We start from the raw sequence: 13667 nt of genomic DNA, 5'->3' as shown, positions 1-13667 counted from the left end.
ATTCATGTCTTGCATGAGTTTTGTAGGAACCAATATTAACAACTTTCATATAGTTGCAAAAATGTCATTGCATCACTTTCTATATTGGTTTTTTAATAACTGATATACAAGTGATGACATTAGATGTACTTAGTGTAATAGTGTAAAAGACCTTCATGCTATCACTATCAGCTATTTATTAATATATTATTAGCTTGATTGATAAAATCTTAAATCTAAATTCTAAAGGATATCATGTATCAATTGTTTAAAGATTTAAATAATTTGAAGTTTTTGAATTATTTGAGGATTTTTTTAATAGGTCCTTGTATTTTAAAAGTTTGCAATTAGCTCTTTTAACCTTTAAATAATTTTCCTTAAACATATTTTCAGTTATGAATTTCATATATCTCATTGAAAATTTTGAAATAATTGAAAGATCAAATCATTAATTTAATTGTTCAATAGGTCTCCAAATTGTTTTAGAAAACTAATTAATTAGGTCTTATCCTTAACAGAACCTTAATAGAAATATGGTTAAGCATAAAAATGATTTAAAAATTTAGTAACCTAATTATAAAACTCAAATAAAACAAAAACGCAACACTAGAGTTATTAAAACAGCTCACAATAATAAGTGCTGCTGTTATGTCATGAAATGGAAAGTTTTCAAACAATAAAGAAAGTTTTAACTCAGCTTTTATTAAACTTAAATTTCTTGCCCTCATTTTATTTAATGCATTTAAATAAAATAGTTAAACTTTTCAACTTTTGCCATAAATATAAATTTAAGGAATCATGATATGAAAGATAAATGACGAATAATTATAAAAATAATTCAATATTTCGAATAAAATAACGATATAATTACGATGAACTACAAAAGTAATATGGTGCTTGCATCTCAGACTGTATATATAGTTTTGCTTTTCTAATTGGTATTTTTACTTTAAAACTTATAAAATTATATTTTTAAAATAGATTAATTCTAACACACTAATTTTCTTTTTTGAACTCCGAATATTCTTTAATTGAAACTAAAAACTAATCCTCTAAAACATTGAAATTTTTTTAAAGAATTAACTTTTTTCAGCATATTTTTTTTATACATATAACCTAAAAATTAAATTATTAACTACATACTTGAAAAACATGATTACCCGTCAATATACACTAGTTTCCTTTCAACAAAACTTCAAAAGAAGAAGTCAAAATTAAACCTGCTTTAGAAAAAATTTGAACCCCAAACTAACATCTTTATGTCGAAAATTTACTCCGTTTGAAGTGGTTTCTCAATTTTAGTTTTAAAATTTTTAAAAATTAAAATTTGAGTTTGTTTTACTCATTGTTTTTAGTTTTTAAGAAAATGTCACTGAAAATAGATAAAATGAGACAACCGTTTTATCTTATTTTATTCTATTATATCAATTATGCATTGAACCTAGTGCAACTTGGGTCGAATCACGCCTAAGGAAGGAAATAGTTAGATCATGCAGGTCAATTAAGTGACCTACTAGTTTAACCATTGACTTAGTCATCCAATGCCTTGACTAGATCAATCACCAGCTCGATTTTTAAAATTATGGGTGGTGGTGGGGTAGAATAGTGACAAAGACAAGAATGGAATGGTGGTTGTGGTGACGATAGTGTGGTGGTAGTGGTGACGATAACGGTGATAAGGGTGATAGCAGTAATAGAATGGTAATGATAACAACGACAACAATGATTGGGTGAAATGGTGATAGCGGCAATGAGAATGACAATGAAGGTAACAACGATGGTGATAATAGTGGTTATGACGGTGGTGTGATGATAATGGTGGTGAAGACAACAATGATAGAGTGTGGTGGTGGCGGAGGTGACAGCAACGATGGCGTGGTGGTGACAACGATGGTAGTTGTGGCAATAATTAAAATATATTTTTTAAAACAAAAAATCAAATTCACAAAATATTTTTTCTTAGTTTGATAATAAATGTAAAACCATTTAGAAATTAAATTAAAAATCAATTTAACTCTAATTTTTCCCAATACATTTTGTTTTTAAAATTATCTGAAAATCAAACGGGGCCTAACATTTGTATATATGGCTTTGTTGTTATAAAACAATAATTATTTTCGTTTTAAAACTCTTAAAATCGTAATTTTAAAAGAAATTAATTCAAACACGCACTAATTTTGTTACAGCAAAACGTCAATCAGAATAAAGTCAAATATAAATCCAAAAACTATCGTCTAGTTGTCCAAAATTTAGTGGAAAGTATCAGCCATATGGTCCATATAATTAAATATGAAATTAAACATAAAGAGCAACACGTCTAATTTTCAAGGTTCGGTAACTTCACTTAAAAAAAACACTTGTAACAGTTGAAATTAATACAACAACTTACGCCGATGTAACTTGACAAAAAGAATATTAGCATCAGATTTTTTTACCATAATATTAATATGAAATATTTATCAATTTTATTGATAATTAATTTTTATTAAAAAATATAATTGATCATATTTAATTAAAAAATTTCTCCTAATCACTTTTTTTTATAAAACTCAAACTCGAATTATTGTTTAAGAAATCTGAACTTAATTTTACCCGGGTAAATTCAACTATGTATTGCTAGGCGATACCAAGTTTAAACATGGAAGTAAAAATTTAAAAATGTCTTTTTAACGGGCAACGAAGAGGGTCCCACCCCAAATGTTAGGAAGTTCAAACTTAGGACATTATTGTAATAATAATTTGAATTTTCTCGATTTTCTCTCTCACAGAACAACTTTGAACTCTGACAACTCTGAACTGTCCCGTAGTGTTGGCATTGACAACTCTCTCACTTCACACACACCTTTCTTCATTCCTACCACCACTCTTGAAGAAGCCTTTTTAAGACTAAAGTGAAAGAGTAACATTGAGATAGAAAAAAAAAAAAAAGAAGCAAGTGTTAGTTAAATAGGTACATTATTGCATTACAGAGTTACATTAATACATTACATACACTTTTGAAGTTTTATTTCTCTCTTCTTCTCATACAGTTATTCTTCATTTCCCATATTGATTCATTTTCTGGTTGAAACAGAAGACGCTGAAGACATGTCTGGTCACTGGGGGATTCTTGTTTCAGATCCATGGCTTCAGAATCAGTTCACACAAGTGGAGCTTCGTAGCTTAAAGTCCCATGTAAGTTCCTCTTGGTTAAGGTTTCAAATTGCGGTCGCGATTGCAGCTTTGTCACGGTTTTTGATATGGTGGGAAATTGTAGATAAATACGACTGATGTGAAGACCCCAAAAGCCTTGATGTTGTGGCCAAAATCGCGGTCGTAAACTGTTTTTTAAAAACTTGATCTTGGTTGCAATCCCATTGTGGGGTGAGCTAAAACATGTTTGAATCTCATGTTTTTATTGGAAATTGGATTTTTGATGTTGTGTTGATTGGGCATTTGGGTCATGTTATGATCAGTGTGTGATTGATATGTGTTTGTGTAGTTCATGAGCATGAGGAGGGAAAGTGGGAGGCTTGTGATTGCGGATTTGGCTTCGAAGATGTCAAGGTTGAAGGTGGTGGGAGAGAATCTGAGTGAGGAAGAGAGAGCTTCTTGCGTGAAGGATGTGTATCAGAACACTGAAGAGGAGGTTGATTTTGAATTGTTTCTCAAGGTGAGTTTTATTTTGTAATCTTGATTTGCTAATCATCTGTTCAGGTATCAACCTATTGAGGGTGGTGGATCTTTTGGCTTTTTCGAAATTCGATATCTACATTCTACACTATGCATCACCTTTTTCGTTTTCATTCTTTTTTATCTGATCCATTACTGTTCTCTTCTTTGCCAATCTTAAATCTTTTCAATATCATTGAAATAGGAGAAGAATATGCGAATTGAAACAGGTGTTTTCTGTTGCTTTAGAGCCCAGATGATGATCAAAGATCAGCCGGTTGATTTAGAGTTTTCTTTATTTATTAGTACAACAAAAAAGATAACAATAAAAAATAGAAGAGAGGAATAAGTAGAAAAGTATATATGGTTTTTGATTTTTCTCGTTTGAAACCTTCACTTATAGCCTGTTTGTTTGACAACCCAAATAGTTTGCCAGAATGAAAAATAAAATAAAAAAAGCTTCCTTCAGTGAAATTGCATCAGGCTGTGCAATTTTAGATTTTAGTGCTGATATAAATCTAATCCAAATGGCATTTAAAGGATATTTTTCATTTTTATTAATTTTCTTACCAATTTCCTTTTTTTCTCCCTAAACTCAAAAGCACCTTTTCATCCTTCATTTTGCTGAAATTTCCATTGAATTTTCTAATTATACTGGTTGCATCTTTTGTAAATGTATAACCATATTGTGGAGTATTTTAATTGATATAGTAACCAGACAGTATAAGGAATGAAGTTTGGGACTGGTTCATCTCAAGAGTAGAAAAATACTAGAAACATACTAGAACAATTTCAGCTATTGTGATCAGGTTAAATTTTGATCCAAGGATAACTTGTAATAGTGATATAATATAATGATGACAGGTCTACTTGAAACTCCAAACATTTGTGAATTCTAGAACCGGAAGTAGTCCAAAGAACTCGTCAGCGTTCCTCAAGGCAGCTACAACCACATTGCTTCACACAATAAGTGAATCAGAGAAAGCATCATATGTAGCACATATAAATCACTATCTAGCACAAGATGAGTTCCTCAAGAAATATCTTCCTATTGACCCTTCAACCAATGAGCTCTTTGAAATTGCAAAAGATGGTGTTCTTCTTTGGTACTGTTCATTTTCACTTGGTTTACTATTTCCACTGTTCTTGGAGATTTTATTTTAAAAAGAGTTACATGCTGTTGCAGCAAGCTTATCAATGTAGCAGTTCCAGGGACCATCGACGAACGGGCGATCAATACAAAAAGAATACTCAATCCATGGGAAAGGAATGAAAATCACACACTTTGCCTCAACTCTGCTAAAGCAATTGGATGTACAGTGGTCAACATTGGCACTCAGGACTTCATTGAAGGAAGGGTATGTTTGTAGGCCTTCTAGTTTCCACCCATAAAAGCAGAATTATTGTGGGCATGTACACTGCAGAACCACAAAATTTAAGATTTAATTTAATTTATAAATGAAATCTGGTCAGATTTGATTATTTCTCGATCAAAGTAATTCTCAATCAAGTTACCCCTTTTTTTAAATGATTCCGAATGCTGGTAAAGTATCTTTATAGCATGCTACATTTTTTTACAGTCAAAGCCTTTCTCTATTCTTTTTGGCAATGCTACACATGAAATAGGATATTATGATGGCGATTACTAAAAGTATTCTGTTATATTGGACTCAGGAAGTTTCTGCATTATTAAATTTAATCCTGTTTGATGTACATCAGCTTTACTAGCATAATCTAAGTTCGCCTTAAAATAGCAGACCAGCTGTAGATTCATGTTCTGCCCATCTATATGACGTTTTCTTAAATCAAAGAGCTTAAAAGTTCTGCTAAGAGACCCATGTGCCTAATGATTAAAGAGCTAAAAAGTTAGGTTAAGACACCCATGTGCCTAAACTATGTTGAACTGGTATATGAACAATTGTGTTTGAGATGTTTGCCAAGTGAAAAACATGATGCATGTGATAAGAAGGGGGTCAAGATTTATCTGTGTGATAAGTGAGTTGATCAAGATATCTCGAGAATTTTTTTACCCAGTCATTTTTGTGCATTAGTATTTGATCATGGTAGTGAATTTCACATGAAGTGGAATCTAATATGTTTTTGTTCTCATTTCAGCGTCATCTGGTGCTTGGGGTGATTTCTCAGATTATTAAGGTAAACAATCATTGATTATACACAAGTTTATGACCTTTTGGTTTAAATTTGTAAAAACTTTCATCCTATCCTACAAGTAAATCTGGAAAGTGGAAAGTTGTTATTTAGTCTAATTCTTGGGTTGATGGAATTAATGGTCACTACTGCATAATGCATGTTACATTTTGTGGTGCCTGCTTTTGACATTCCTAATGGTGGTGATAAATTAGATACAATTATTGGCGGACCTCGATTTGAAGAAAACTCCACAGCTGCTTGAGCTGCTTGATGACAGTAAGGTAAATATTTTATTTCTTCATCTTTTCATATTTCCATTATTTATTGTATATGTTGCCTTAATTTTTGTTTTAAAAAATTAACAGGATATGGAAGAGTTCATGAATCTACCCCCAGAAAAAATCTTGTTGAGGTGGATGAATTTCCATTTGAAAAAAGCAGGGTACAAGAAGATTGTCACTAATTTCTCCTCTGATGTGAAGGTAATTGAGTTCTTAATTTGGTGAAAAGTAAATGTACTTATATTCTATCATTTGCTTTGGACAACTAGAATCACTGTTCATTCAGTACTATCTCAATGCAAAAGTTGTGTTTCGTTCACTTCCTCTAGAATAATAATTTGATCATTTGATCCATGAAGTGAAGACACTTCTCTTGTTTGAAGTCTGGTAATGGCTGAATGTTTTGGATGCCAACACTTTCCTAATACCTGTTCGACACATGTTGAGCACACTACTCATTATTTGTCCAATTAAAAAGAAAATTGTCAGCTTGAACACCTGAGCCATACCTCTGTATGGATATAGACACACTAGTATTATAAAAAGAAACTCATTTATTGTAGGAATATTACTTAATCGTTGCTCAGTATCCCCACAGACATAGCTGTGAGACAAAGTGACAAACTTTTGGGCTATGGATGACAGTTAGATAAAGCCTTCCTAGATTGGCAACTCCTAGATTCAAACCCTGACAGGTTAAATTTGCCCGAGTTGTAGACCACTTCTACTGCAGCCATCTATTGTCTGGTGTAGGAATCATTATTTCATAATCTACCTTTTGTTGTCTTCATTTTCAAGTTGAAAAGTAGTTAATTCTTAAGTCATTGGAAGTATAGGAAATTTATAAGTCAAGTTAGTGTAGGCATTAATTATAAATGAAGCTTCTCAAAGCATTTCTTGTAAATAGCTGCTTATTGCACTTCTATGGTTCGGACACTGCAGGATGCTGAGGCTTATGCACACCTTCTAAATGTTCTTGCACCTGAACACACTAATCTCTCCACGTTGGCAGTTAAAAATCCCTTTGAAAGAGCAAAGTTAGTTCTTGAACATGCTGATAAGATGGGTTGCAAGCGATACTTAACTGCGAGAGACATAGTGGAAGGATCCCCAAATCTTAATCTTGCCTTTGTTGCTCATATTTTCCAGCACAGGTGAGAATAACCATCCTCTTCTCAAGTATTATATTATTAAGCATGTAAATCATTTCATTTTTGGGTTGTGGATGGATAAAGCAAAAAAAAATGGAACTTAATTTCGGGCTTTCATTCACTGTTTATTTGTTTTTATCAGTAGTTATTTTATTGACTTCAGTCTATTTGGCATATGGTGTACTTAACAGACAATTAAGTCTTTAGTAAAATATCAGACCTTAGCTAAATTGTGGTCAAGGTCTGATAAGTTTGAATACACCCGATTTTTATTTTTGGTTTTTAAGATATATACGCCTACTAACTCAACTTCCCTCTTGTAGGAATGGACTTTCAGCCCAGACAAAACAACAGATGTCTCTCCTTGAGACATTTCCAGATGACACCCTAGACTCTAGAGAAGAAAGAGCATTTCGCCTTTGGATGAATAGCTTTGGAAATTCAACATATATCAACAATGTCTTCGAGGATCTCCGAAATGGGTGAATATCTCTAACATTTTTACTAGTTCTCTTATTTGCATTCTATATTATGCTTGAATTGGTTTGTTATAAGGTTTTGTATAGAATTGAAACTAGTTGTCATTTACAATTGATTGTTTTTTGCTATAACTTTTATTCACTTTACAGTTCATATTTTAGTTAAGTAATGTAATTCCTTTTAATTGCATTTGCTATATTGGAATTATTTTGTCATAGATAACTCATGCAGACTTTATTTGGTCTTTAACCGAGTCAAATGACATTGTGTTATTAATGTAGCAGACCTCACAGTTGTTTTTTAATCTTTATTATCCATTGAGTTGTGATGATGCTGGTTCTTTACAGGTGGGTTCTTCTAGAGACTCTTGACAAGGTGTCGCCAGGGATTGTCAATTGGAAGATTGCTAATAAGCCTCCGATTAAGATGCCATTTAGAAAAGTGGAGAACTGCAACCAAGTTGTGAAAATAGGGAAACAGCTTAAATTTTCGCTGGTAAATGTTGCTGGAAATGACATTGTGCAGGGAAATAAAAAATTAATACTAGGTAGGTTGACCTCCAAATTTCGTGCTGTTACTACTTACCTTGTAGTTAATCAATTAATCTGTTGATCATACCCCACTAAATTCAATGATCACACATACAGAGACTAAATCAAATACTATTTGATTTTTTTAGCTTATTTGTGGCAATTGATGCGATACAATATCCTACAACTTCTCAAGAACTTGAGATTTTACTCTCGTGGAAAGGAAATAAATGATGCTGATATTTTAGAGTGGGCCAACAGCAAGGTTAGCAGCTCCAGAAGCCAAAGCCGCATGGACAGTTTTAAGGTATTGAAATTGTACCTTTATAGTCCTTTCACTCAAGCATCTGCTCATTGATTTAGTTTTTAGCCACATTTTCTTTGTTAATAATGCTAATTTTAATTGGTATGTGGTAACGTTGAAAAACATATTTAGTGATCAAACAACAAAAACCTACCTTTTTTCAACTTGGCTACATGGATCAAATGACACCAGCATAGTATTCTATTGAGACTCATGCACATGGACAAACCTTGCCAAGAGATACTTTTCTTGACAGGAGATATCGGTCTGGGGCAGCATAATGACCAATATGTAGCCATTATTTGTGCCAAGGCATTTTGTAGATGCTGAGTGTGAAATTTTGAATCTGATGCTTGCTTTGTGGAGGAGCATTCTCGTGTACGTAAATTTGGCACACAAAAAAAACCTTGAGAATAGTAGGATTGGTAAAATTGCCAAAAACAATTTTCTTTAGCATATTGCAATAAACAAAAATTGCTTAAGCATGTGATTTTATCTGTATTTTGTAGTGAACATTGAAATTCAAAATACTGCCTTTAGATAATGTTAATCTTGAACAGAATCTAAATATTCCAGAAGTAGCTTTTTTAACCTTCACCATACTATAATCTAAAATATCTTGGATTAATTGACTTGCAAAATATTGAAATCCACATGATAGCCTGGCCAAGTGTTCAGAATAATTTTGTTTACCCAGTATAATTCTTTTCTGGTAAATAATCTATGCTGCATTTTTCATGTTTGACTTGTAGCATGTGTTCAGGTTTTAAATGATTACAGAATAAGTTATTAAATAAATTATTACAATTTCAAATTTCAGGATAAAAGTTTATCAGATGGAATATTTTTCCTTGAGCTTCTAAGTTCAGTGACACCCAGAGCTGTAAATTGGGGTCTTGTAACAAAGGGAGTAACCTGTATGTTTTCTCTTTACCCTTTCAATATTGTGCTTGTTTTCGAACCACACATTCCAATTGCTTGTGCTTCTTTTATAGGCATGACCTCTTTTTCTTGCATTGGATTCTTTTATTGCTTTAGATGTTTTTCTGATGACATTCTTTAAGCAATATTGGCTTTATATCATGTCTGTCTAATTTAATGCGAAATGGTGGTATGTGGGAAATTTATGTTTTGTGACAATCAACAACTTTTGATGATAGGAATTGGCTGCTTCTGAAATTATTGAAATATGAAAAACTTTCATCACTTGTCAAACCTACAGTCATACTTCATGATTAAAACCACTGTATGATCTAACTTAATATATAGGAGTGGATCAACACTTAACCTTGAATTATTTACTGTAACTGAGTGGCACACATCTAGATTGGAAAAGTTTGATTGGCAGATAAAATAAGCTGTTTTAGTCTTCTGCAATATATCGTGTTCTTGACTTGATTGATTAATGTAAATCATGAAATTGTCTCTAGCTGAGGTTATCTCTGTCTGCCACATGGAATGAACTAAAAAATTGTTGTGGCCTTGTGGGGACATTCCTCACTTTTGCCTTTATCTTGGTTTACATTCCTATAACTTTTGTATTACATGCTTCCTGCAGACCAAGAGAAAAAGATGAACGCCACCTACATTATCAGTATTGCAAGAAAGCTTGGATGTTCTATATTCCTGCTTCCTGAAGACATCACTGAGGTAGTTTGGAATCAATACTAATATTGCGCTTTTCTTTGTTAAAAAAAAATTATTATTATTATTATTTAAAACTGCTGAAACATTCAGTTGTGGTTTGAACCTTCAACCTAATACACGCGCACTTTTTAGGGAATTTCTTCAAAAATAGTCAAATAGCATATTAGTCCATGTCATTTCTAACTAGATTTGACTTTTTTTTCTCATTTGAGTTTGATTTTGATGCACTGTTAGTGTAAACATTTTTTTATACTATATCAACCAATTAAAAGCATCCTAGATATGAGTTTTAAAATAATTATTTTAAAAATCAATATTTTGTAATTACTTTTCAAATGCCTATAATGCTTGTTTACGTTATTATCCCATCATAAATTGTCATATATGATAAAATGGTTTTTTCTTTTTATAATAATTACTTTAAAATTCTTTCCATTGACATTATATCAAATTTTAACTCTTATTTATATGGCAATTCATGATTGGATAATAGTATAAAAAACCTTAAAAAAAACATTTACATTGTTAATGCATTCCAATTAAGTTCTTTTTGTGTGCAGTGCTTACTTTATGACAATGCTGTTACACAATTTCAGGTGAATCCAAAAATGATCCTTACACTAACAGCTAGTATAATGTCTTGGTGCCTAAAACACCCTCATGAAGAAAGGACAGTGGGAACTTCCGATAACGAGAGTGGGGGTCAATTGGAGACTACATCAAACTCAACACTAGATGACTCTGCCTCTGATTCATCACTAGATGAGAATGGGAACATATAAATATATGCCTTGAGTGAAACCGTTATATATATATATAACCACTCTTTTTAGTTGATCAAAAGATCAATGTATGACACTAGTTAATTTAATGGTTTCAAAGCAAATTTTGTTCAAGCAACTATGTAAATAGTGGGGGTTTTATTTTTATTTTTTGCCAGTTTGAAACGTCACTTATGTGAAGTGCTTTTTTCCATGTCCACTTATGAAAGGAAAAAAAAAAAAAAAAAAAAAACTACTGACCATTCAGTATTAACCAGAAACGATTTAAGCATACTTGTACTTTTTTTATGAATAATAGGATTCCAAATGCAACGAAAGTTTTAAACAGATAGGCGACTAGTTTATTAATAGAGTAAAACTCTTTCTGTTAACAAAATAAGTAATTTAAAAAGGCATTTTGCTTACTTAGACGTATTCGTGTATAGGTTAGCATTCTCTACATAAAGAGTTTGTAGAACAAAATACTTTAGGTTGGGTTTGATTTAGAGGAAAAATATATGATAGATAGAAATAAAAGAGAGATAATTTGAAAAAGAAGAAATCAAATAGAAATAAAATGATATGTTGTTTTGTTTGGTTTAAGAGAATACATGAGAATTAATATTTTTTGTGTCAAAGAAAATTGATTTTTGGATCTAATTTTTTTTTTGGCAAAACATTGATTTTTTTTTTTTTGCAAAAAAAATCAATTTTACTACAACCGTAAAGAGAGAAATTTGTAAGTTTAATATCCAAAATTGTACTAACTAACCAAATGTTTCTATCCCATTTCCATCTTTGGTAACTTATCTCTCTCTTTGCAAACACAACCTTAATAGCATACCAAAATATCAAATTTCACTCAAATTTTTTGCACTTCAAATTCTAATAAGCACATTTTGTACGATCTTTCTAATTTTTATATCTCCAATCCATCATAAGCATCTAAATATGTAGATATAAAAATAATTTGAAGGCTTCAATTAGAATAAAATTATAGAAGTGACCAAATTTACTTAATTTTGTAATTAAAGAGGCATTATTTGACTAGCAGTAATGTAATGGTCTGTTTGATGCACATTGGGGTTCGACACAGAGAGAACAGTACATGGCAAGTGCTCATGTTAGAGGACAACTTTTTATTGTGTACCATGTTTGACGAACCATGCACAACTCATACATAATAATATGAAATTTATTGAGTATTGTAAGAGAGCTGCAGTCATTCAACTGCAGTCTAGTTAAGTCTTAAGTGGGTTAGTTCACTAAGATAGTTAGTTAGTTAATGACAACTAATTACAGTTGTCATAATTAACAGCTTTGTCTATATAAACAGTTTTGTACTCTTGAGTTATTTGGGTTAATGAAACTAAACTTTGTTTCCTTTTTCTTTTATCAAAATATCTTCTCTTAAGATTCTATTATGATATCTAGAGCCTAGTGTGATCGACTATGGCTTCTTTGAACAATTAGTTCACATTCTCTCCCACATTTCCAAACTCCATTGCTGAGAAACTCAATGATTCCAATTTTTTGATGTGGCATCAACCAGTGGAACCGGGGATCAAATCTCATCGTCTTCAACGGTTTGTAGCAAATCCGATAATTCTTCCAAGGTTCCTCTCTAATGAAGATTATGCAACCGGACGTGAAAATCCTACGTATGAAGACTTGGAGTAGTAGGATCGGGTGCTACTCACATGGCTTTGACTCTTTCGAAGTTGATCCTTTTTCAAGTGCTTGGAAGCATTCAGTCTTATCAAGTCTGGGAGAAAATCCATGACCATTTTCACAAACAAACACGAGCAAGAGCTTGCCAATTGCAGACCGAACTACATGTGATAGTGCTTGTGGACAAGCCTATGCGTGAATTTCTTCTCAAAATCAAGGCTATGTGTGATTCTCTATCCTTTGTTGGAAGTTTGATCTTGCCTTAAGAGCTCATCAATGCGATCCTCGAAGGTCTTCCTCAAGATTATCATTCTGTGACTTTTTTTATCGAAAGAAAGTTTGAATCTCTTTCGGTTGAAGTGTTGTTATTAGCTCATGAAGCTCATCTTCAAAAGTTTCAGAAGCATGGTTTCTCTAACTCATTGACAATCAACTACACACAGACTAATCTTAACTTTTCGCTTGCATATGGATTTGATGGCTATAATGTGCTAAACAAAGCATTGCAACCTAATTATGAGAATTTTTCGTCTAACTCTCGCGGTGGTTTTGGTCACGGAGGTAATTTCAATCACGGTGATCAGGGTGGTGGTGGTCTCAACCACAAAGAAAGGTTTGTTGACTTTCAATGTCATTTTATTTGAAGTACAATCACACATCTTCTAACTGCCACTATTGCTATTACAAATACTATTAGCCAAGTTATTCTCCCACTTTGCATGATCCCTCGAATCCTAATCCAAATTCTCAGAATTATTCATCTCAGCAGTCTAACTCCAATTCCACTGGACATGCCTATGGTAACACTCGTCCTTCTAATGTTGGACATAGAATGATTCGCGACCAGCTAATACGAATTCTGATAGTGTTACATACAAATTTATGTAATATCATACATGAAAATAGAAAATTAATTAAAATTATTTTATTCAACAAACCTAAAGGAGCTCACGTGGGTTGATAACTGTGAAATATAAGTAAATTTGATACTCAATTTTGGCTAATAAATGAGTGTAATTTCTTTACTTTATTATTGTATTTAAGGAAATAATGAAGAAATT

The 13667-nt window shown here is 32.2% G+C and overlaps 1 protein-coding gene across 3 annotated transcripts; it reads left to right on the top strand.

Annotated features, from left to right (window-relative positions):
* The first annotated feature begins 2761 nt into the window (after positions 1-2761).
* On the top strand, positions 2762-11070 carry LOC100793464 (fimbrin-2). 3 transcript variants are annotated; one of them, XM_003547714.5, is made up of 15 exons: positions 2762-2929; positions 3053-3153; positions 3461-3631; positions 4495-4736; positions 4817-4988; positions 5746-5784; positions 5994-6062; positions 6147-6263; positions 7005-7216; positions 7537-7695; positions 8041-8240; positions 8373-8530; positions 9348-9444; positions 10086-10177; positions 10771-11070. In XM_003547714.5, the coding sequence occupies exons 2-15, from the start codon at positions 3067-3069 to the stop codon at positions 10954-10956; spliced, it is 2001 nt and encodes a 666-aa protein (XP_003547762.1). In that variant the 5' UTR covers positions 2762-2929; positions 3053-3066; the 3' UTR covers positions 10957-11070. The 3 variants fall into 3 exon arrangements, with proteins under 3 accessions (XP_003547762.1, XP_014624726.1, XP_006599141.1); XM_014769240.3 differs by having other exon boundaries at positions 2766-2929; positions 3056-3153; XM_006599078.4 differs by lacking the exon at positions 2762-2929 and adding an exon at positions 3236-3342 and having other exon boundaries at positions 3055-3153.
* Positions 11071-13667: the final 2597 nt, after the last annotated feature.

Source organism: Glycine max, chromosome 16 (genome assembly GCF_000004515.6).
Source record: "Glycine max cultivar Williams 82 chromosome 16, Glycine_max_v4.0, whole genome shotgun sequence".
In the NCBI taxonomy this organism is placed as follows: Eukaryota; Viridiplantae; Streptophyta; class Magnoliopsida; order Fabales; family Fabaceae; genus Glycine; species Glycine max.
This window is presented reverse-complemented; position numbering and strand designations above follow the sequence as displayed.